General features: G+C 56.9%; 1 protein-coding gene across 1 annotated transcript; it reads left to right on the forward strand.

Annotated features, from left to right (window-relative positions):
* The first annotated feature begins 4,451 nt into the window (after nt 1-4,451).
* On the forward strand, nt 4,452-17,471 carry LOC120381529 (vitelline membrane outer layer protein 1-like). The gene is made up of 3 exons (XM_039499708.1): nt 4,452-5,107; nt 15,313-15,407; nt 17,102-17,471. Exons 1-3 carry the CDS (start codon nt 5,039-5,041, stop codon nt 17,469-17,471), a joined length of 534 nt encoding a protein of 177 aa, XP_039355642.1. The 5' UTR covers nt 4,452-5,038.
* The last annotated feature ends 5,087 nt before the right edge of the window (nt 17,472-22,558 follow it).

Here is a 22,558-nt window from a genome sequence, read left to right on the forward strand (position 1 = left end):
GGTGGTGATTTTGCCATTTTGGAAGCAACGTTTAAGGGACGAAATTGGTAGTGGGACGAAGCCGGTGTCCGTGAAAAGTCGTCGTACAGCCGCGTAAAACTGAACGCAACGTAAGGAATGGTAAAACCGAGAGAACCCGAGTGAATCCATCGATTGTGCAAATCTGTGGAGCGTTTCGGACCTAAGCCAACCAGCCGATTTGTAAAACTCTTCTTCTGTAGGTTGAAGCCGACTCGCTTTTGTGTTCACATAACACCACGAGAATCCATCGGGATCTTCCCGTTCCAAGTTGCAAAACTGAAAAAAACCACGTCTTGCCAGGCCCCAGCTAACGCGCGTCGTTTGGCTTTAACGTGTCACCCGGAAGGTACCTCAATGCTTTATACGCTGAATATCTTTTTAAAAAGACCAAAGTCGGAGCTGCAGCAGGGCAGTCAAAACCGGGAGAAGGGAAAAGATTCTGGAGCTGGTTTTTCGGTCACAAAATAGCAGAAGTAAAAGACGGTGGCTCTGTGTAATCAAACGTCCCGTTGCTAAGGGTTCATGCAAACTCTGTGAGCACAAAAGAACCGGTTACGCCCTATGTAAAAATCGATATGGCTGATGTTATCGGCGTTAAACTATGGCAGGAATGTGCCTTCCCCCACTGAACACGGGCCGCGTATATTGCAGAAGGGGAACAGGAAATGCGAAAACATGACAAACTCGGTCTGCTGCATAAAAGGGGGAAACCGAGGCACAGGCTCAGTCAGGAACCGGGGTTCAAAGCAGCCGGAGGCAAGGGTCCCTCGGTGCTGCCTCAGGTTACAGGCGTGGGACAGGAAGGGAGGCAGGGAGGTCAGAGGAAGGTCAGGGCGCTGGTCGAAATGCCGGCCCCTGCCGACGCCCGCTCTTTCAGGGGACCGCTAGGAGGTGAATCCTTTGGCGGCTAATGACCCGGCCTCGGCTGCCGCACGATTGCGAAATATTGAAAACGGGGACCGACGTGAGTGGCCGGAGGTCGCTCTGGAGGAAAGAGTTGCCTCGGCAGAGGCACCCCCACTGGAAGAATCCGTTCCCGTGGGCCAGGAAAAGCTCGTCTGGTTGAATGACGGGAGTCAGGGCCGGCTCCAGGGTTTTGGCCGCCCCAAGCGGCAAAATAAAAAGAAGCCGCGATCGTGATCGGCGGCAGCTCCACCGTGCCGCTTTCTTCTTAGCGGCAATTCGGTGGCAGGTCCTTCCCGCCGAGCTGGTGCCCGGAGCCGGCCCTGACGGGAGGGCATGGTAGCACGGGGGAAAAGATGCGTAAAATACGCTGCCGTTAACTTAGCAGAGGAAGTCATTCAGGGACTCTTAGATCACGGATCGGCTCTGCCTGCCGAGTGCCACGGAATTGATCAGGGTTTAAGGCAAGGTGACCATTCCCCACGGCCCGCGTGTATTTCTGCCGATAGTGGTTTTTGTGTTTTCAATACAGGATCGGTATAGGAACGGGTCAAAAGCAGCCAATAAAAATCTTGCACGTTTACATACAATGGAAAAGAACGTCTGTGCTAACCCAGCTGAAAAATGTACCAGAGGGTGAGAAAAGCCCCATGTGCGACATGGGAGGCACACGGTAAGGGAGCGGGTCTGGAGACCGCCGGCAATAACCGGGCAGGTACAAGGGCGTGACGTAGCCGTGGGAACCAGGCGTCAGAAAAGGGACGTCTGTGCTGAGAACTGGCCCCGCAGGTTCCAGGAAAAAGAGACAAGCGGGGAGTTACTTAACGTAGCGCGTCCGTTTGCGCACGGAGGCGCCGAAGGGATTTCAAGGCCGGAGCGAGCCGCAGAATGCAGACGGATAAAAAACGCTGTTACAACCTGGGTGCGAAATTGTGTGCGGTGCGCTCGGGACAAGGCTCGTCCTCCGCACTGGTGACCCACGATCACAGAATCATAGAATCTCAGGGCCGGAAGGGACCTCAGGAGGGATCTAGTCCAACCCCCTGCTCAAAGCAGGACCAAACCCAACTAAATCATCCCAGCCAGGGCTTTGTCAAGCCTGACCTTAAAAACCTCTAAGGGTGGAGATCCCACCCCCTCCCTAGGGAACCCATCCCAGTGCTTCACCACCCTCCTAGGGAAACAGTGTTTCCTAATATCCACCCTAGACCTGCCCCACTGCAACCTGAGCCCATTGCTCCTTGTTCTGTCACCTGCCACCACCGAGACCAGCCGAGCTCCAGCCTCTTTGGATCCCCCTTTCAGGTAGTTGAAAGCAGCTATCAAATCCCGCCTCATTCTTCTCTTCTGCAGACTAAACAATCCCAGTTCCCTCAGCCTCTCCTCAGAAGTCATGTGCCCCAGCCCCCTCAGCATTTTTGTTGCCCTCCGCTGGACTCTCTCCAATTTATCCACATCCTTCTTGTAGTGTGGGGCCCAAAACTGGACCCAGTCTCCAGACGAGGCCTCACCAATGTCGAATAGAGGGGAATGATCACGTCCCTCGATCTGCTGGCAATGCCCCTACGTATACAGCCTACAATGCCGTTAGCCTTCTTGACAACGAGGGCCACTGCTGACGATGCACCGAGGGCAGGCGGTTCAAATTCATTTGATTGCTAAATTGCCAAGGAGGAAGGAAGGAAGGAAGGAAGGACGTTAGAGAGAAGCTCTGGCCTCAGGCCAAGGAGTGCGCATGAACCGCACGGTTAAGGAAGCGCTCCGGAAGGTAGCAAAGCACGCGGGGAAAGATTGGCCGGATTGTCTCTGCCATCCACAGCAGTAGCAGCCTAAGAACAATCATGTAACCCTTTCGCATGCTGTTTGGACATCCCATCCGCCAAACGACTGAGCCTAGAACCGGAAATGGGTCCCCGTTTCGCAAACTAAACGGCTGACGGAAATAACGACGTTTGGATTCTCTGCAGAACAGGACGTCCCGGAACCCGGGCGCCAAGCGCTGCTTCACCACCGCCATTTTCACCCGCCGAAAAGGAAACGCCGGTGTAAGGTTTGGGTCTCACCTGCTCTTCGGGGAACGCTCGGGGCCCGGGTAATTAGAGCGATCCTGGGAGAAGATGCAGCCCTCCTTACAAGCCAATATTTAAGGAATAATTCACTCCCCGCCAACCAATCATGGATTCCTACCCATAATCCTGTGAGCCTCAGAAAACGGTGTGATAAAAACAGTAGCCAACTCTTAAAACCCTTAAAAATACCAATGTGTCTGCCGGGCAAAGGCAAGTGGGACTTAAAATTCACCTTATAAACACCACGGGAATATCAAACCACTGGGGAATAAAGGTTAAAACAGAGGGTCTCTATGCGGATACCACTTGGAGTCCCAGCTACCCGCAATCACCAGATCAGTAAAATAAGCCTGTTAAGACAGGAACGATCCAGTGGAGAACTGTCCCAATACCCCACAGGAAACGGGAATTTAAATGTTCACCCCACTCCCTTCCTCTTATAACAGCCTGGATTAAAAACACGTCAACACTGCAATGGCCGAGCAAAACCGAAACGGAGTCGACGCCAAAGTAGGAGGAGTTCAATTTACAGCCGGAATTATAAACGCCGCAGACCTGGAGGTCATGAAAAGTAAGTTCAGTTTCTTGTCACAGCCGTGAAATAGCCTCGGTCGCAAGCAGGGAAATAATACTGTAAATCTGGTACAAAATAAAACGGCCTTGGCCATAAAATGTACTAAGAAGTTTAGCATCACTGGAACATGCAATGTTTTGGGTAATAGCTGGGACTGTTTGGGTATTAACGCGTCTTTTAAACCAACAAAAAAGGTCCTCGGTTTTTACAACAGACACAGGGGGATGCGGATCGTTCAAATATTACGTGCGAATAAAGACACGCTAAAGGTTGCTAGCTCTGAAAAAGAACTGGCAGCCTATCACCGGTACGACGCCGATCCCCGACCTCTATTGTCGATCACGTTCCACCCATGACTAGCTGTGTTAATATTGTCCGGGCTTTGCTTGCTAGGAATGTGATGTATGTGCTGTGAAACGGAAAAAAAATGTTTTGTTAAATTGCAACCACAAGCTCAAATGGCCTCTCAGCACATTGCTACGAAAGCGTTGTATAAAATATGACACACACAGAATTGTTCTCGAGGCCTCGAAAGAGGGAAATGTGGTGGTCAAATGCGATGTTTGTATTTTATATCGTTTAAAATAAAAAATAATAACGTAGCCTGTATTAAATGTATCGGTGTCTAACAGGGGCAGGCAACCTATGGCCCGCGCGCCGAAGGCGGGACACGAGCTGATTTTCAACGGCACTCACGCTGCCCGGGTCCTGGCCACTGGCCTGGGGGCCTCTGCATTTTAATTCAATTTGAAATGAAGCTTTTAAAACATTTTAAAAACCTTATTTACTTGACATTCTATATTACAGACTGATAGAAAGAGACCTTCTAAAAACATTAAAAGGTATTACCGGCGCGTGAAACCTTAAATCAGAGTGAATAAAGGAAGCACCACTGCTGAAAGGTTGCCAACCCCTCGTGTATAATCTGACCCGATCCTGCCAGCCGCCTTTTTTGAATAGCAGAAAGGAACGGCCTAATGGGCCATTTGGTAAAAATGCATCAGCTGGAATCTGTGCGTGGGCTGATTTCAAGGCAGTAACAGAGCACTTCGTTGTTAAAAAAATGCCATAATTGTTTTTCTTCTGCGTTGCAACGTGCTGTGCCCGTTTAAAATGTTGTGTGTAAATTAATTCTGTTTCGTGTGCGACTACAAAACTGTATGTGTACAAAATTAAGTGTCATGGCCATCGCTGAGCCAAATATGCAAAAAAAACCCAACCCCAAAAAAACCCGAAACCAAACACAAGGGCGCCAGGAGACTGCCACACGCCCCTAGCAGGAGAGCTGTGATAGAGTGAGAAGGAGAATGTAAGAAAACCAGCCCTCGTCAAACAACGATTGATTACAGCACCAGGGTGCGAAGCGGATTGGTCCCAAGGAAGGAAGATCACTACACATACAGGGGGGCTTTGTCGTGAAACGTTGGGCTCGTCCTGGCCAAGACTTCCCCGGAGCATCGTGTTGCGACCGATGGAACCCGGCACCTCCCTACCCGCGATCAACCTCGCCGGCCGCTCGATTGATCCGGACCCTGGACTGGTAAGTGTAAGATCTCTCCAGGGAAGCAGGGTCGTCTGGGTCTCCTCTCCCCTCTCCTGTCCTCTGGCCCCTCGGGCTGGAGCCGGCTGGTCAGGTCACCGGGTCCTCTCCCCGCAGCCCATTGTCCCCCACTGGCCAGAACCGGCTGCGACTCCCGAGCTGGGTCTCCGGGTCACCAGGTGCTGGGGTCTCCATCCTCCAGGTCATCGGCCGGGGTCCCGAGTCCCTCTCCCGTCCTGTGTCCAACGAACTGCCTCTCCCCTCCCCTCGTTAATCCCGTAACACCCGGGGACACTGAGTCCCACCCCCTGTGCCTGCAAACCCCTGGAAACCCAGAAAAACAAGACAATCCCCCACTTCGTTACAGGGAGCAGGACCCGGGAAAGTCAGGAAGTGGGGAGAGGAATGGAATACCTGGGGGTTACAGTGGGGGAGAAGCTGGATAGGAGTCAGCAGTGGCCCTTGTTGCCAAGAAGGCTAACGGCATTGTGGGCTGTATACGTAGGGGCATTGCCAGCAGATCGAGGGACGTGATCATTCCCCTCTATTCAGCACTGGTGAGGCCTCATCTGGAGACTGGGTCCAGTTTTGGGCCCCCCACTACAAGAAGGACGTGGACAAATTGGAGAGAGTCCAGCAGAGGCAACAAAAATGCTGAGGGGGCTGGAGCACATGACTTATGAGGAGAGGCTGAGGGAACTGGGATTGTTTAGTCTGCAGAAGAGAAGAATGAGGCGGGATTTGATAGCTGCTTTCAACTACCTGAAAGGGGATCCAGAGAGGATGGAGCTCTGCTGGTCTCAGTGGTGGCAGGTGACAGAACAAGGAGCAATGGGCTCAAGTTGCAGTGGGGGAGGTTTAGGTTGGATATTAGGAAACACTGTTTCCCTAGGAGGGTGGTGAAGCACTGGGATGGGTTCCCTAGGGAGGGGGTGGGATCTCCACCCTTAGAGGTTTTTAAGGTCAGGCTTGACAGAGCCCTGGCTGGGATGATTTAGTTGGGTTTGGTCCTGCTTGGAGCAGGGGGTTGGACTAGACCCGTCCTGAGGTCCCTTCCGACCCTGAGAGTCTATGATTCTATGATTTGTCAAGAACAAATCATGTCAAACCAACCCGATCACTTTCTGTGACAAGGCAACAAGCCTTGTGGCTGGGGGGAAAGGGGTAGACGTGGTAAATCTTGACTTTAGTAAAGCTTTTGATACTGTCTCACGTGACCTTCTCATAAACAAACTAGGGAAATGCAACCTAGACGGAGCTACTAGAAGGTGGGTGCAAAACTGGTTGGAAAACCGTTCCCAGAGCGTCGTTATCAGTGGTTCACGTTCATGCTGGAAGGACATCACGAGTGGGGTCCCGCGGGGATCGGTTCTGTTCAATATCTTCACCAATGATTTCGATAATGGCACAGAGAGGACCCTGATAAAGTTTGTGGATGATACCAAGCTGGGAGGGGCTGCGAGTGCTTTGGAGGACAGGGTTAAAATTCAACATGATCTGGACAAACTGGAGAAATGGTCTGAAGTAAACAGGATGAAATTCAATAAGGACAAACGCAAAGTTCTCCATTTAGGAAGGAACAATCAGTTGGGCAATGGCTGCCTAGGAAGGCGCAAGGCAGAAACGGATCTGGGGGGCAGAGTGGACCACAAGCTAAAGATGAGTCAACAGTGTGACGCTGTTGCAAAAAAAGCCAACGTCCTTCTGGGCTGTATGAGCAGGCGTGTTGTGAGCAAGACACGAGGAGTCATTCTCCCGCTCTGCTCGGTGCTGATTCGGCCTCAGCTGGAGTATTGCGTCCAGGTCTGGGGGCCGCCGTGCAGGAAAGATGTGGACAAACTGGAGAGAGTTCAGAGGAAAGCAACAAAAATGATGAGAGGCCTAGAAACCGTGAGCTGGGAGGGAGGATTGAAGCACTTGGGCTGGTTTAGGCTGGAGAAGAGAAGACTCAGAGGGGACGTGAGAACAGTTTTCAAGGAGGAGGGAGAAACGTTGTTCTTAATCTCTCAGGACAGGACAAGGACCAGGGGCGGTTGAGGTCGGACATCAGGAAACCCTTCCTGGCTGTCGGGGTGGTGAAGCCCTGGGATAAATTGCCCAGGGAATCTCCACCGTTGGGGATTTTTAAGAGCAGGCTGGACACACACCTGTCAGGGATGGGCTAGATGATACTTAGTCCTGCCTCAGTGCAGGGCACGGGGCCGGAGACCTCGCGAGGTCCCTTCCAGTTCTACGAGTCTATGACTCTGGTTTGCCTGGGGAGAATGGTGCCCCCCTCCTGGGTAAAGTGCTTTGAGGTCGGGAGGGAGCGACGGGCAGGTTCGATTCCCGAGGGTCTGATGCCGCGTCGCGGATAAGCACGAGCAGGACCACGCAGGGGGCGAGACGTTGCCGCGTTTGTGGCCGGAGGTGCTAGGAAGAGGATCGGAGACGTAAGCCCATGTATCAGAGGCCTGGCATGAGGCAGGACCTGCTCACCGAATTTGGCAAGAACAGGGCTGATCCTGCAGGAATTCACATTCCTCGGAAGTGCTGCTCACCGAGCGCTGACACAAACACCTCCCGATATCCAGTGGTACCAGAACATCCTGATATCAAGGATGGGACGAAAACATTCCCCAAGGACAACAGGAACACACGGTCCCTTCCTCAAAGATAAGGTCAGGATGACAGAACATAACAGAGATGTTTTGTTCGAAAGGTGATGACTGGCCACGCCGGGGGGAAGTAATGAACTGTGGCAGAGGCAGTATGTAACCTGTTTGTATCGGGGTACAAACCTGTATCTCAGAGCGGGTGTCTTTGTCTGGCCTAGGGAGGAACAGAAAGTCTGGCTGTTCACTGAGCTGCTCACTGTTACAGGCACACATGTATTAATGGTCCGGTAGCGTCTGCGGGATATTAGTACTATGCTTCGTCAACAATTAACCTGGCCGGGCGCCTTCATCCCTTAACGGATCTTGTGGTCATTGGGCGGTTCGCTCGAGGTCTCTGCAGGGCTAGGCCGACACACACACACAGCCCAACCTCTATCAACCTCTAACCACACCCACGAACCCAAACGTGCCGGTGAACAGAGTTGTCACAAAACTTGCACTGACCCAGGTCAATTAAAGATCGAAATCAAAAACCTCATCCGAACGCACCAAAGCCACGGGATGAAGCGATATGGCTGGCTCAGCGGGGGAGGGAATAGGGCACGGGGCCTCCCATCTAGCCCCAGGCCAGGGCTGGATGGCTGCTGTCTCTCCTGCTTCGCCAGCCCGGTGTCTGGAAGCCGGTCGGACCGGTCCCTGTGACGTCCCCAGGCTTGTTCCTTGCTGCGTTAATTAGCCGAGCGACTCCAGTTCCCGGAGGAAGCGTCGTTTCACTGCTGGCCCAGGCCCGGGACAGGATCATCGTCAGCCAGCCCCTAACGACGCCGACATTGGCACTGGGGTGTCTGCGCATTCCAGGCATCCGGGGTGGGACGTGGCTGCGATCCTCCCGGGCGTCTGTCACAGCCTCTGCTCCAGCCCCAGTGCTGCTCCCGCCTCTCCCCGCCGGCCCCGGCCTCCCCCGCGCCCGGCCCCGAACACGTTAACCGATCCCAGCACCAGTCCACCCCTTCCACGCCCGTCCCCCCGCAGCGCGGTCACCTCCCTGCCGTCCAGTCAGGACGCCTTTCGGGGATGGGAGAGGGGGGTTGGCTCACTGTGCCCGGTGCTGGGGGGCCCTGGCCACGACATATGGGGCACTTCGCCGCCCGGAGCGGCGGTTTCAAGGCCACACGGTGCAATGGTAGGAAAAATACCTGCATGGCATCCACCAGGGTGTTCCGCTGGGAAGTTCTTTGCGTGCGAGCGAGTGCTGAGGCTCGGGAGAAATGCTGCGTGGATCTGAGTGAGGTTGGTGATGCAGACGCCTTTTCGGGGACGCTGTTGCCACCAGGAGCTCAGATCTCTCCTCGGACCGGGGCTGGGGTCGAGCTGCTCCCCGGGCAGCCGGCGCTGGTGTCCGGGTGAGATTTCCGATGGAGGGGGACGGCGTCAGGAGCTGTTCCAGGCCTGGGGTCTAGAGCGTGAAATACAGAAAGGGGGTAATAGCTGTTCCCCGCGTAGGTACTAACAGACTGGAATCAAGCCTCCCCTCAGCCGTCTCTTTGTTATGACGAGAGACAGCGGCCAGTGCCAGGTGCCCCCGAGGGAACGAACAGAACAGGGAATCCCCGAGTGACCCAGCCCCTGTCGCCCATTGCCAGGTGCTGGCAAACAGAGGCTACGGACCCCGTCCCTGCCCAGCCTGGCTAACAGCCATCGATGGCTTGTGATCCACATCGCTCTGAACCAGTGCCCCGGCCTCTCCCTTATTCCCCACCCCCCTGATTCTTTGGGCCATCTGCAAACTTTCTCAGGGGTGATTTTATGTTTTCTTCCGGCTCTTGGATAAAGCCGTTAACTAGCGTCGGGCCAGGAACCGAGCCCTGCAGGACCCCACTGGAAAGGGACCGGCTCGCTGACGATGTCCCATTTCTGATTCCATTCGGAGATCCATCAGTTAGCCAGTTTTGAATCCATTCCCTGCGTTCATTCAAGGCCGGTCTAGTTATTCAATCCGGATGCCGTGCGGCACGCACTCAGACGCCTCCCAGGCACCTACGGTTGTTACGCTATTAGCTTGATCACCCAATTTTGTAATTGCTCTGTCAAAAGGCCCCATTCTCCACCCAGCCCCGCTGAGCGGCATTCGTTGCATTACGCTTTCTTAATTCCTTGTTAATTGACCTCCCCTATCAGCTGCTCCATTATCTCGCCCAGGATCTATGGCAGATGAACAGGCCTATAATTATAAGGAATGACGCTGAGATCTGTGGGTACTGGGTGTTTCCGAGAGACAGGAAGGTGGGGCAGCCGCCATCCAGAAGGGGAAATAATATGTCAGGAGTGGCGAATGCAGGCATTGTGGCAATCTCAGAGTGAACTAGTGGTGTGACTCTGTTTCCCCAATAAATTATGCATCGGCACCCGGCGGCTGCAAGGGAGGGAAGTCCCTCCCCCGGAGGTCACCCCCAATGGTTGCCTGGCTCTGGGAATGACCCCAGAGGTACAGAAACACTTAACTCGTAATGAGCGGTAGGGGCTGTGGGGCCGGGTGGGAGCAGACGGGCTTTGGTGCCCCGGGCACGACCACATTTTAACACTTGTCACTGACGGCGAATCTGCCGCGACCCCAGGAACAACCCCCCCCCGTCACTGTTAGACGTTTTCCATCTTGTTTCCAGTCCGAATTCGTCTGGTTCCAACTCCTGGCCCTCGACCGGGTTCGACCTGCCTCTGCCAGTGCAACATTCGCTCCCCACGTCGGTACTTCCGGACCGGGGTCGGTCACCCCTTCGCCGCCTCCTCCCTAAGCTAACTGAGCTCCTGGCGTCTCTCACTTCTCCTGGCTCTCTGCCCCCTCTCCGGTTGAGTCACCCCCGGCTGGCACTGTGGGCCCCGGCAGGGCCTGATCCGACAGTGAAATCGCCTCTCTGCCCCTACGCGAGAGTCCCGCTTACGCAGCCCGGGATGGCATTCGCCCTGTTGGTCACAGCGTCGCCCCGGGAGCTCACGGACAGCTGATTATCCACCCCGCCCCCCAAATCTGCTTCAGAGTCGCTGCTCCCCAGGAGAGACTCCCCCGGCCCGCGTACGGCTGACGTGCCTTGTCGTGTACGGTGACATTTAGCTGCGTTCAAACCATCATATTGGGTTGTGATCCACATTGCTCTGAACCAGGGACCAGGCCTCTTCCCTAGTTCCCACTCCTTATTTCCCACTGAAGTGTTAACAGGGGGATCCTGGTGCCGTAACGGCATAGTGGTGTGAGCAGTGGGATACTACGTCTGAACCAGTAACAGTGGGGTCAGCGGTGGGATCCTGGCACCGTAACGGCATAGTGGTGTTAGCAGTGGGATACTACGTCCCAGGAGGTAACGGTGGGATGCTGGTGCCATAACGGCATAGTGGTGTGAGTCGTGGGATACTATGTCCCAAGAGGTAATGGCGGGATGCAGGTGCCGTAACGGCATAGTGGTGTTAGCGGTGGGATACTATGTCCCAAGAGGTAACGGTGGATGCTGGCGCTGTAACGGCATAGTGGTGTTAGCGGTGGGATACTATGTCCCAAGAGGTAACGGTGGGATGCTGGCGCTGTAACAGCATAGTGGTGTGAGCGGTGGGATACTATGTCCCAGGAGGTAACAGTGGGATCCTGGTGCCGTAACGGCATAGTGGTGTGAGCGGTGGGATACTATATCCAAAGTGGAAACAGTGGGGTCAGCAGTGGAATCCTGGCACCGTAACGCCATAGTGGTGTTAGCGGTGGGGTACTATGTCCCAAGAGGTAACGGTGGGATGCTGGCGCTGTAACGGCATAGTGGTGTTAGCGGTGGGATACTATGTCCCAAGAGGTAATGGTGGGATGCTGGTGCCATAACGGCATAGTGGTGTTAGCGGTGGGATACTATGTCCCAAGAGGTAATGGTGGGATGCTGGCGCTGTAACAGCATAGTGGTGTTAGCAGTGGGATACCATGTCCCAAGAGGTAACGGTGGGATGCTGGTGCCATAACGGCATAGTGGTGTCAGGGGTGGGATACTATGTCCCAAGAGGTAACGGTGGGATGCTGGCGCTGTAACGCCATAGTGGTGTTAGCGGTGGGATACTATGTCCCAAGAGGTAATGGTGGGATGCTGGCGCTGTAACGGCATAGTGGTGTGAGCGGTGGGATACTATGTCCCAAGAGGTAATGGTGGGATGCTGGTGCCATAACGCCATAGTGGTGTCAGGGGTGGGATACTACGTCCCAGGAGGTAACGGTGGGATGCTGGTGCCGTAATGGCATAGCGGTGTGAGCAGTGGGATACTATGTCCCAAGAGGTAACGGTGGGATGCTGGCGCTGTAACGGCATAGTGGTGTTAGCGGTGGGATACTATGTCCCAAGAGGTAATGGTGGGATGCTTGTGCCATAACGGCATAGTGGTGTTAGCGGTGGGATACTATGTCCCAAGAGGTAATGGTGGGATGCTGGCGCTGTAACAGCATAGTGGTGTGAGCGGTGGGGTACTATGTCCCAAGAGGTAACGGTGGGATGGTGGCGCTGTAACGGCATAGTGGTGTGAGCGGTGGGATACTACGTCCCAGGAGGTAACGGTGGGATGCTGGTGCCGTAATGGCATAGCGGTGTGAGCAGTGGGATACTATATCCAAAGTGGAAACAGTGGGGTCAGCAGTGGAATCCTGGCACCATAACGCCATAGTGGTGTTAGCGGTGGGGTACTATGTCCCAAGAGGTAACGGTGGGATGCTGGTGCCGTAACGGCATAGTGGTGTTAGCGGTGGGATACTATGTCCCAAGAGGTAATGGTGGGATGCTGGTGCCGTAATGGCATAGTGGTGTTAGCGGTGGGATACTATGTCCCAAGAGGTAATGGTGGGATGCTGGCGCTGTAACAGCATAGTGGTGTTAGCAGTGGGATACCATGTCCCAAGAGGTAACGGTGGGATGCTGGTGCCATAACGGCATAGTGGTGTCAGGGGTGGGATACTATGTCCCAAGAGGTAACGGTGGGATGCTGGTGCCATAACGGCATAGTGGTGTGAGCGGTGGGATACTACGTCCCAGGAGGTAACGGTGGGATGCTGGTGCCGTAACGGCATAGCGGTGTGAGCAGTGGGATACTATGTCCCAAGAGGTAACGGTGGGATGCTGGCGCCATAAAAGCATAGTGGTGTTAGCGGTGGGATACTATATCCAAAGTGGAAACAGTGGGGTCAGCAGTGGAATCCTGGCACCGTAACGCCATAGTGGTGTTAGCGGTGGGATACTATGTCCCAAGAGGTAACGGTGGGATGCTGGCGCTGTAACGGCATAGTGGTGTGAGAGGTGGGATACCATGTCCCAAGAGGTAACGGTGGGATGCTGGCGCCATAACGGCATAGTGGTGTCAGGGATGGGATACTATGTCCCAAGAGGTAACGGTGGGATGCTGGTGCCGTAATGGCATAGTGGTGTTAGCGGTGGGATACTATGTCCCAAGAGGTAATGGTGGGATGCTGGCGCTGTAACAGCATAGTGGTGTTAGCAGTGGGATACCATGTCCCAAGAGGTAACGGTGGGATGCTGGTGCCATAACGGCATAGTGGTGTTAGGGGTGGGATACTATGTCCCAAGAGGTAATGGTGGGATGCTGGTGCCATAACAGCATAGTGGTGTGAGCGGTGGGATACTACGTCCCAGGAGGTAACGGTGGGATGCTGGTGCCATAACGGCATAGCGGTGTGAGCAGTGGGATACTATGTCCCAAGAGGTAACGGTGGGATGCTGGTGCCGTAACGGCATAGTGGTGTGAGCGGTGGGATACTATATCCAAAGTGGAAACAGTGGGGTCAGCAGTGGAATCCTGGCACCGTAACGCCATAGTGGTGTTAGCGGTGGGGTACTATGTCCCAAGAGGTAATGGTGGGATGCTGGTGCCATAACGGCATAGTGGTGTTAGCGGTGGGATACTATGTCCCAAGAGGTAATGGTGGGATGCTGGTGCCGTAATGGCATAGTGGTGTGAGTGGTGGGATACTATGTCCCAAGAGGTAACGGTGGGATGCTGGCGCTGTAACGCCATAGTGGTGTCAGGAGTGGGATACTATGTCCCAAGAGGTAACGGTGGGATGCTGGTGCCATAACGCCATAGTGGTGTTAGCGTTGGGATACTATGTCCCAAGAGATAACGGTGGGATCCTGGTGCCGTAACGGCATAGTGGTGTGAGCGGTGGGATACTATGTCCCAAGAGGTAACGGTGGAATCCTGGCACCGTAACGCCATAGTGGTGTTAGCGGTGGGGTACTATGTCCCAAGAGGTAACGGTGGGATCCTGGTGCTGTAACGGCATAGTGGTGTTAGCGGTGGGATACTATGTCCCAAGAGGTAACGGTGGGATCCTGGTGCCGTAACGGCATAGTGGTGTGAGCGGTGGGATACTATCTCCCAAGAGGTAACGGTGGGATGCTGGTGCCGTAAAGGCACCCTGGTGTTGCGAGGGGGGGGAGATGGTTGCATCGTTTGGTGTGAGGCCGGAGGTGTTGTCACATGACGTGTTTGCTCTGGGTGTTTCCGAGAGTCGGGCTGATGAGGCAGCTGAGCCCTGGGTGGTGGTGGCAGGAACCTTGCGCCATGCGCCCTGGAGCAGCCGGGGGCAGGATTAACCTAATTATAGTCCTGACCCCGCGCCAAGAGAAGGCGAGGCCGGCCCCTTTGCACAGCCCACACAAGCCACAAACCAGCCCAGCCACCCTCCCCAGGTATAAAACGCCCCTGCCCCGTGCCAGGAGCTGCACGTTCGCTGCTGGCTCCCTCCGCTCGCCTACCCAGCCATGGACAGCTCCCTGCACGCCACGCTCGGCCTTGTGCTCGGCTGCTGCCTGTGGGGCGCGTGGGGCCAGGAAAAGATTGAAGTTCCCAATGGGGGGATATGGGGCACGTGGGGCGAGGAGCAGTCCTGCCCCGGCAAGAGCTTCGCCGTTGGGTTCTCCCTGAAGGTAAAGATTCACCCCCCCCATCCTGGCTCCCCCCTGCCCCACTCCCTGCCCCCTTCACCCTCCCACAGCCCTGCACCTTCCCCAGCCCGGCTCCCCTGCCCTGCCCCACTCCCTGCCCCCTTCCCCAGCCCGGCTCCCCTGCCCACTCCTGCCCCCTTCCCCAGCCCAGCTCCCCTGCCCCACTCCCGCCCCCTTCCCCAGCCCGGCTCCCCTGCCCCACTCCCGCCCCCTTCCCAGCCCGGCTCCCCTGCCCCACATCCCCAGCCCCCTTCCCCAGCCCGGCTCCCCCACCCCACTCCCTGCCCCCTTCACCCTCCCACAGCCCCAGCCCCTTCCCAAGCCCGGCTCCCCTGCCCCACTCCCTGCCCCCTTCCCCAGCCCGGCTCCCCTGACCCACTCCTGCCCCCTTCACCCTCCCCACAGCCCTGCCCCCTTCCCCAGCCCAGCTCCCCTGCCCCACTCCCTGTCCCCTTCACCCACCCCACACCCCTGCCCCCTTTCCCAGCCCGGATCCCCCTGCCCCAAAGTCCTGAGCCCCTCTGCTCAATTTCCCCCTCCCCACACCCCTCTGCCCCCAGCTCCTTGCACTGAAGTGATGGGGGACCAGTCTCTAATGCCCAGGCTTCCTGCCCCCCATGCCCCATTGCAGGTGGAGCTGCCCCAGCTCGCCGGGGACGACACGGCGCTGAACGGCATCCGGCTGCGCTGCTCCGATGGAAGCACCATCCAGTCCAACGTGGGGCCGTGAGTACCGTGGGGCGGGGCCCAACGGAGGGTGCGGGCAGGTGGCAGAGGGGGCACCGGGCTCCGTGTGCACCAGTGGAATAGGGGTGTCACCCACACAGCTGGGTCGGTGGGGGGTTAGCAGTGGCAGAGATGGGGGGATGTCGGTGTCAGCAGTGGGTTAGTGGTGGCAGTAGTGGGATTGTGGTGGTGGCAGCGGGTTAGTGGTGGCAGGGGAGGGGTCGTGGTATTGACAGCGGGTTAGTGGTGGCAGGGGAGGGATCGTGGTATTGACAGCGGGTTAGTGGTGGCAGGGGAGGGATCGTGGTATTGACAGCGGGTTAGTGGTGGCAGGGGAGGGATCGTGGTACTGACAACGGGTTAGTGGTGGCAAAGGTGGGATCGTGGTATTGACAGCGGGTTAGTGGTGGCACAGGTGGGATCGTGGTATCGACTGTGGGTTAGTGGTGGCAAAGGTGGGATCGTGGTGGTGGCAGTGGGTTAGTGGTGGCAGAGGAGGGATCGTGGTGGTGGCAGCGGGTTAGTGGTGGCAGGGGAGGGATCGTGGTATTGACAGTGGGTTAGTGCTGGCAGAGGAGGGATCGTGGTGGTGGCAGCGGGTTAGTGGTGGCAGGGGAGGGATTGTGGTATTGACAGCGGGTTAGTGGTGGCAGGGGAGGTATCGTGGTACTGACAGCGGGTTAGTGGTGGCAGTAGTGGGATTTTGGTGCTGACAGTGGGTTAGTGGTGGCAGAGGAGGGATCGTGGTATTGACAACGGGTTAGTGGTGGCAGGGGAGGGATCATGGTACTGACAGTGGGTTAGTGGTGGCAGTAGTGGGATTGTGGTGCTGACAGTGGGTTAGTGGTGGCAGAGGAGGGATCGTGGTATTGACAGTGGGTTAGTGGTGGCAGGGGAGGGATCGTGGTGGTGGCAGCGGGTTAGTGGTGGCAGAGGAGGGATCGTGGTATCGACAGTGGGTTAGTGGTGGCAGAGGAGGGATCGTGGTACTGACAGCAGGTTAGTGGTGGCAGGGGAGGGATCATGGTACTGACAGTGAGTTAGTGGTGGCAGTGGTGGGATCGTGGTGGTGGCAGCGGGTTAGTGGTGGCAGGGAAGGGATCGTGGTATTGACAGCGGGTTAGTGGTGGCAGGGGAGGGATCGTGGTACTGACAGCGGGTTAGTGGTGGCAGTAGTGGGATTTTGGTGCTGACAGTGGGTTAGTGGTGGCAGAGGAGGTATCGTGGTATTGACAATGGGTTAGTGGTGGCAGGGGAGGAATCGTGGTACTGACAGTGGGTTAGTGGTGGCAGTAGTGGGATTCTGGTGCTGACAGTGGGTTAGTGGTGGCAGGGGAGGGATTGTGGTGGTGGCAGCGGGTTAGTGGTGGCAGGGAAGGGGTCGTGGTATCGACAGCGGGTTAGTGGTGGCAGGGGGGATGGAAGTGACAGTGGTGGGGTGGTAGAGGAGGGATCGTGGTATTGACAGTGGGTTAGTGGTGGCAGAGGAGGGATCGTGGTATTGACAGCAGGTTAGTGGTGGCAGAGGTGGGATCGTGGTATTGACAGTGGGTTAGTGGTGGCAGTGGTGGGATCGTGGTGGTGGCAGCGGTGGGATACTAGGGCAGCAGGCTCTGACCCCAGAGCAGCACAGGGTGGGGGGAAGGCAGCACCCCCTGTGGGCCGTGCCCAGCTGACCCGTTCTCTCCTCCCAGGTGGGGCTTGTGGGGCCTAGAGAAGAAATGCCCCTCGGGGCAGCGGCTGACCCAGTTCCGGCTGCGGGTGGAGCCCTGCCAGGGCCTCAAGGACGACACGGCCGCCAACAACATTGAGTTCGTCTGCACGGGCGGGGCGGAGCTGAAGGGGGACGGGCGGTGCTGGGGCAAGTGGGGCCCCCAGAGCCGCTCCTGCGGCCCACGGGGCATCTGCACCATCGCCACCAAGGTGGAGGCCCCCCAGGGCAAAGGGGACGACACGGCCCTGAACGACGTCTACTTCAGATGCTGTGGGCCCGAAACCCTGCCCTCCACCACAACCCAGCGCCCCACCACAACTTCGTCTGGTGGGTATGGTGGTGGGCCCTGAGCGCTCCCCACTGCCCCCTGGCCCCCGCTGCTCCCACTCCCCCCCCACCCTGAACCCGGCTCCCGGCTGCTCCCCCGCCGGCCCCCGTGCGTGTGACCCCCCCCAATAAACGCCCCACTTTGGAGCTGAGCTGAACGGCCTCTTATCGCCTGGACTCCACCCTGGCAATGGGGGGGGGGTGTCGCTCCCCCCAGCTAAGGGGGGCAGAGTGTGGGGATTGGATGGGGGGGGGTTGGGTCTCCAATTCCCTCACACCCACCCCAGACAGACCACATGGGGCCATGCGTGGGCACGATCTGAGAGTCCGTGACAGGGCGTCTGGGGAGCTGGGTAAATACCCGGTTTGGGGGCGTCTGGGGAGCTGGGTAAATACCCGGTTTGGGGGCGTCTGGGGAGCTGGGTAAATGCCTGGTTTGGGGGCGTCTGGGGAGCTGGGTAAATGCCTGGTTTGGGGGCGTCTGGGGAGCTGGGTAAATACCTGGTTTGGGGGCTGTTTTCCCAGTGACCCTGAATGGGGAACACCTGATGGGAGGGGTGGTTCCCGTCTCCACCCGGGGGGCAGCCAGGTTAGTGAGCCCAGGCCGGTGGGAGAACAGCTGCCGGGATGAACCCAGCACCTCTCGGCTCTCTGCCTGCTGGGCCGGGGTCAGCTGGTCTGAGAGGGGTGTCACCCTTCTGCCCGTCTGAGTTGGTAGCAACAAGGGCCGGGTTCAGTATCCAGGGGCTTTAATAACACAATGCAAAACCGGCTTGAGCCCCCACCCAGTGACCTGGGACAATTACATCCCCCCCCCCGGGCGCCTCTAAGACTCCCCCTCTCGCAAGCGCGGAGTCTGAGTGTAGCAAAATCCTTTCAATAAAGGTGGGAAACAAGGCGGCATCACGTTGGGGAAACCCCCCGCACAGGATTCATAACCCAACCCATGAGCAAAAGACCCTCCCCCAAGTAAGTTGGGCAGTGTCCTTTCCCCCTCAGGGTCTTAAGTCCAGCAGCCCAAAAAATCACCCAAAGCCCCAAAAGTCCAACACCCCAAAAGCCTCTTGGCTCCAGCAACCCCTAAGATCACCAAAACAACCCCAAAAGTCTCTGCCCCTGCTCAGTGCAGCCCCAGAGTTCAAAAGTTTCTCTGCAGAGTCTTACCCCCCCAGCCTGGGTGGAATTGGGGGCGGGCACACGGGGCGTATGGGGCACCTTACGTGGTCCGAGGCCGACTGCCCCGCCTCTCTGTGGGGTTCTGCTGCAGCCTTCACCACAAGCCGCTCCGCCAGCCGTCCCATTCACTGCTCCAGCCGTCCCACAAATTGCTCCGCTCCGCTCCGCTTGCCGTCCCGTGGGCCGCTCCAATCGTCCCGCAGACGGCTTGGCTCCGCCAGCGGCTTAGCAATGTATCTTCAGGCTCCCCCATGAGTTAACACAGCACCCAGTGATCCCAGCTCGTAGCCGGGGAGCCCCAGTGCGGCTGCACCGTTGGCGCAAAGTGAACTCAGCTTAGCAGCCGGTAACTAGACGCTCCGATATTCAACAGCAGAGAGAGGAGACGGTGCAATTGGTGTTTGAGACCTTCGACAGGGGCCCACACCGTGAGGAACAAATACCTGTCCCCAGCCTCTCTCCATTCACTGGATTGTGGACCCATCTCCCTTGTCTAGCGAGTGCTACTTAGCTGATGGCGAGACCCTCTGTCATAAAACAGCCCCACTGGCCTTGATTCACATAATCGGGGTAACGGCTCTTTATTCCTCCTGCCCCGATAACAGAGAAACTGGGGATCCCACAGCAGCCCCAAGTGACCATTTGGGGCGGCTGTGGGCTCATGCTAGGTGGGGTCCGGGGGGTGCCTGTGCAAACCAGATCAGCCCCTGAAGTTCTTTTCCACAGTCACCACAATTCACCACCGGCTGTCAGGGGAGAGCTCAGCCTGACTCTGCTCCCACGGGAATGGATTCCAGCGCGGGGGGGTTAGCCCCCGCCTCAGGGAGGGGTCCCACCCGGGGATCCTCTCCCTTCTCCTCCCGCTGCCCACCCACGGCCAGCACCAACTTCTCCCTGTCCCAGTGCGGCTTCATCACGTCGACATGGTGCACCCGGCGGCCGTGTGCCCGGCTGGACACTTCCACCCCACAGTTCACCTCCTTTCCCTGTGTGATGGCCTTGAAGGGGCCGTCCCAGGCGGCTTGTTCCTCCTCACGGGGATGAGAAGCATCACCTGGTCCCCGGTAGCGTAGGAGCGGGCCCGTGCTGAGCGGTCGTTTGAATCCATTTCGAGGCCGGTCTGGTTGTGCAATCCGCATGCCGTGCGGCACGCACTCAGACGCCTCCCAGGCACCTGCGGCTGTTACAGCCGCGCTATTAGCTTGATCACCCAATTTTGTAATTGCTCTGACAAAAGGCCTCAAAGCAGCAGGACGGGCTCTGTTTTCCAGCCCCGCTGAGCAGCTGTAACGACGCTGGTTCTGGCGGGACCCCACCGAGAGGGTCAATTCAGGGCAAATCGCTTAGAACAGGGCAGTCACAGCCCTAGGCTGGGGGTTTTCCGCCTCTAAGGCACCAAACCAGCCAGACAACGAGGACTCTGGTCTCACCCCACTGGCTAAGCACACGTCACACAAGCGATTCCCTCAGACACTCCAGTCTCCCAGCATCCCCACCAGTGCACTCGTCCTGGGGACGAATGGTTATGAAAACCAACACCCCAATACAAGAAAACGGTTCTCTCGATCCCAAAGGACCAAGCCCCAGACCCAGGTCAATATACACATCAGATCTTACCCACAAGCCAATCCTACAATCGAAAGGTTTATTCATAAAAGGAAGAAGATCCAGACCAGGGAGAGAATTGGTTAAATGGAATCAGTTACGTACAGTGATGGCAAAGTTCCTGGTTCAGGCTTGTAGCCGGGATGGGATGAGCTGCAGGTTCAAATCCAGTCTCTGGAGAACATCCCCCGCTGGGCTGGGTCCTTCAGTCCTTTGCTGAGAGCTTCAGTCTGTAGCCAGGTCCCTCCCAAGGTGAGAAGCAGGAGTGAGACGGGACGGAGGAGCTGCGGCACCTTTTCTAGCCTCCTCCAGGGATGAGGACCCTGCTTTGTCCTTACTGTGGAAAACGACAGCAAAATGGAGTTTGGAGTCACATAGGCAGGTCCCTGCCTTGCTGAGTGACAAGGCGGATCTGCCTCCTCTCCATGGGTCAGTTCTGTAACTGATGGTCCCTAATGGGCCACCAGGCCGGCTCGGCAGAGCTGCCGCCAGCGTCTCCGGGGTGTCACCCAGAGGCCGAGCCCAAGTGTGAAATACAGACAGTAGAGAGCCAATATTCCTAACGTCAGCTACAAAATGATCCCCGCACCCAGACCCCGTAACCGCACCCAGACCCCGTAACCGCACCCAGCAACCCATAACCTGCTCCTAGACACCTCACCTGACCCCCTTTATACAAGATTTGGTGCCACTCCAGGACCCTGCTTGCAACAATGATCTATACGGTCCCAGTTCATATCAATAACATCAGAGCCGAATTCATTGCATTACACCCTCTTAATTCTTTGTTAATTGAGTCCCCATATCAGCCACTCCATTATCTCGCCCTGGATCTGTGTCAGACAAACAGCCCTTTAATTATAACGAGTGACACTGATATCTGGGTGGAATGGGTGTTTCCAAGAAATGGGAAGGTGGGGCAGCCGCCATCCAGAAGGGGAGATAAGATGGTAGGTGTGGAGAACGCAGGGGTTGCAGACATTTCAGAGTGAACTAGCGGCGTGACTCAGTTTCCCCAATTTCTTATGCATCGCCACCCGGTGGGTGCAAGGGAGTGAAGACTCCCCCGGAGGGAGCCGTCGGTGGAGGTCACCCCTGACGGCTGCCTGGCTCTGGGAACGACCCCAGAGGTGCAGAGACAATTTACTCGTAATAAGCGGTAGAGGCTGTGGGGCCGGGTGGCAGCAGATGGGGTTTGAAGCCCTGCTGGTGCCCCGGGCGCGACCACCTGGGGCCGAATCGAGACAGGCCTCCTGGAGCCCATGGAGAACAAGCGACGTTGCTTCAGCCAGGAAAGTCTGACTCCAGCGTGGCTCGTCCCGGCCGCCCCGTGGGCTCTCCCAAGCTGCCCCAACCCCGCAGCGAATCCACGGCCATCCAGCCTGACCCCGGTTAGCCCAGGCCGGAGACCTTCCCCCCGCCCCCGCACGCCATTCCCAGAGCAGATCTGGTAGGAGCCCAGCCCGCCTGGCTTTAACACTTGTCACTGACGGCGAATCCGCCGCGACAAGCCCCCCTCGCTGTTTGCCGCTTTGTATCTTGTCTCCTGTCCGAATTCGGCTGGTTCCGACTCCCGGCCCTTGGTTCAACCTGCCTCAGCTAGATGGCAGAGCCGGTTGTGAAATATTCACCCCCCCACGCTGGTACTTACAGACCGGGATCAATCACCCCTTCACCGCCTCTTCGTTACGTTAATTGAGCTCCTGGAGTCTCTCACGCCGAGGCAGGGGTTTAATCCTTCTCCTGGCTCTTCTCTGGCCCCTCTCCGATTGAATCGCCCTCCGGCGGGAACTGTGGGCACCGGATTCCAGCCACAGTCGCAGCAGGGCCCTGTCCGGCGAGAAAATCACCTCTCCGCCCCTACGCGAGAGTCCCGCTTACGCAGCCCAGGGTCGCGTTTGCCCTGTTGGTCACAGCGTCGCCCCAGGAGCTCACGTTCCGCTGATCATCCACCCCACCCCCCAAATCTGTTTCGGAGTCGCTGCTCCCCAGGAGAGACTCCCCCGGCCCGCGTACGGCTGACGCGCTTCGTTCCTCGCGTACGGTGACATTTAGCTGCATTCAAACCACAGTATTCGGTTGTGATCCACATCACTCTGAACCGGGGACCCGGCCTCTTCCCTAGGTCCCAGTGAAGTGTTAACAGTGGGATCCTGGCACTGTAACGGCATAGTGGTGTGAGTGGTGGGATACTACTTCTGAACCGGTAACAGTGGGGTCAGTGGTGGGATCCTGGCACCGTAACGGCATAGTGGTGTGAGAGGTGGGATACTACTTCTGAACCGGTAACAGTGGGGTCAGTGGTGGGATCCTGGCACCGTAACGGCAT

The sequence above is a fragment of the Mauremys reevesii genome, linkage group 14 (assembly GCF_016161935.1).
Source record: "Mauremys reevesii isolate NIE-2019 linkage group 14, ASM1616193v1, whole genome shotgun sequence".
NCBI lineage: Eukaryota > Metazoa > Chordata > Testudines > Geoemydidae > Mauremys > Mauremys reevesii.

Coding starts and splice junctions, on each gene's coding strand:
- LOC120381529 (XM_039499708.1), top strand. CDS start 5,039: ATGGAACCCGGCACCTCCCTACCCGCGATCAACCTCGCCGGCCGCTCG. Junction 5,108..15,312: donor TTGATCCGGACCCTGGACTG/GTAAGTGTAAGA, acceptor GCCCCATTGCAG/GTGGAGCTGCCCCAGCTCGC. Junction 15,408..17,101: donor ATCCAGTCCAACGTGGGGCC/GTGAGTACCGTG, acceptor CTCTCCTCCCAG/GTGGGGCTTGTGGGGCCTAG.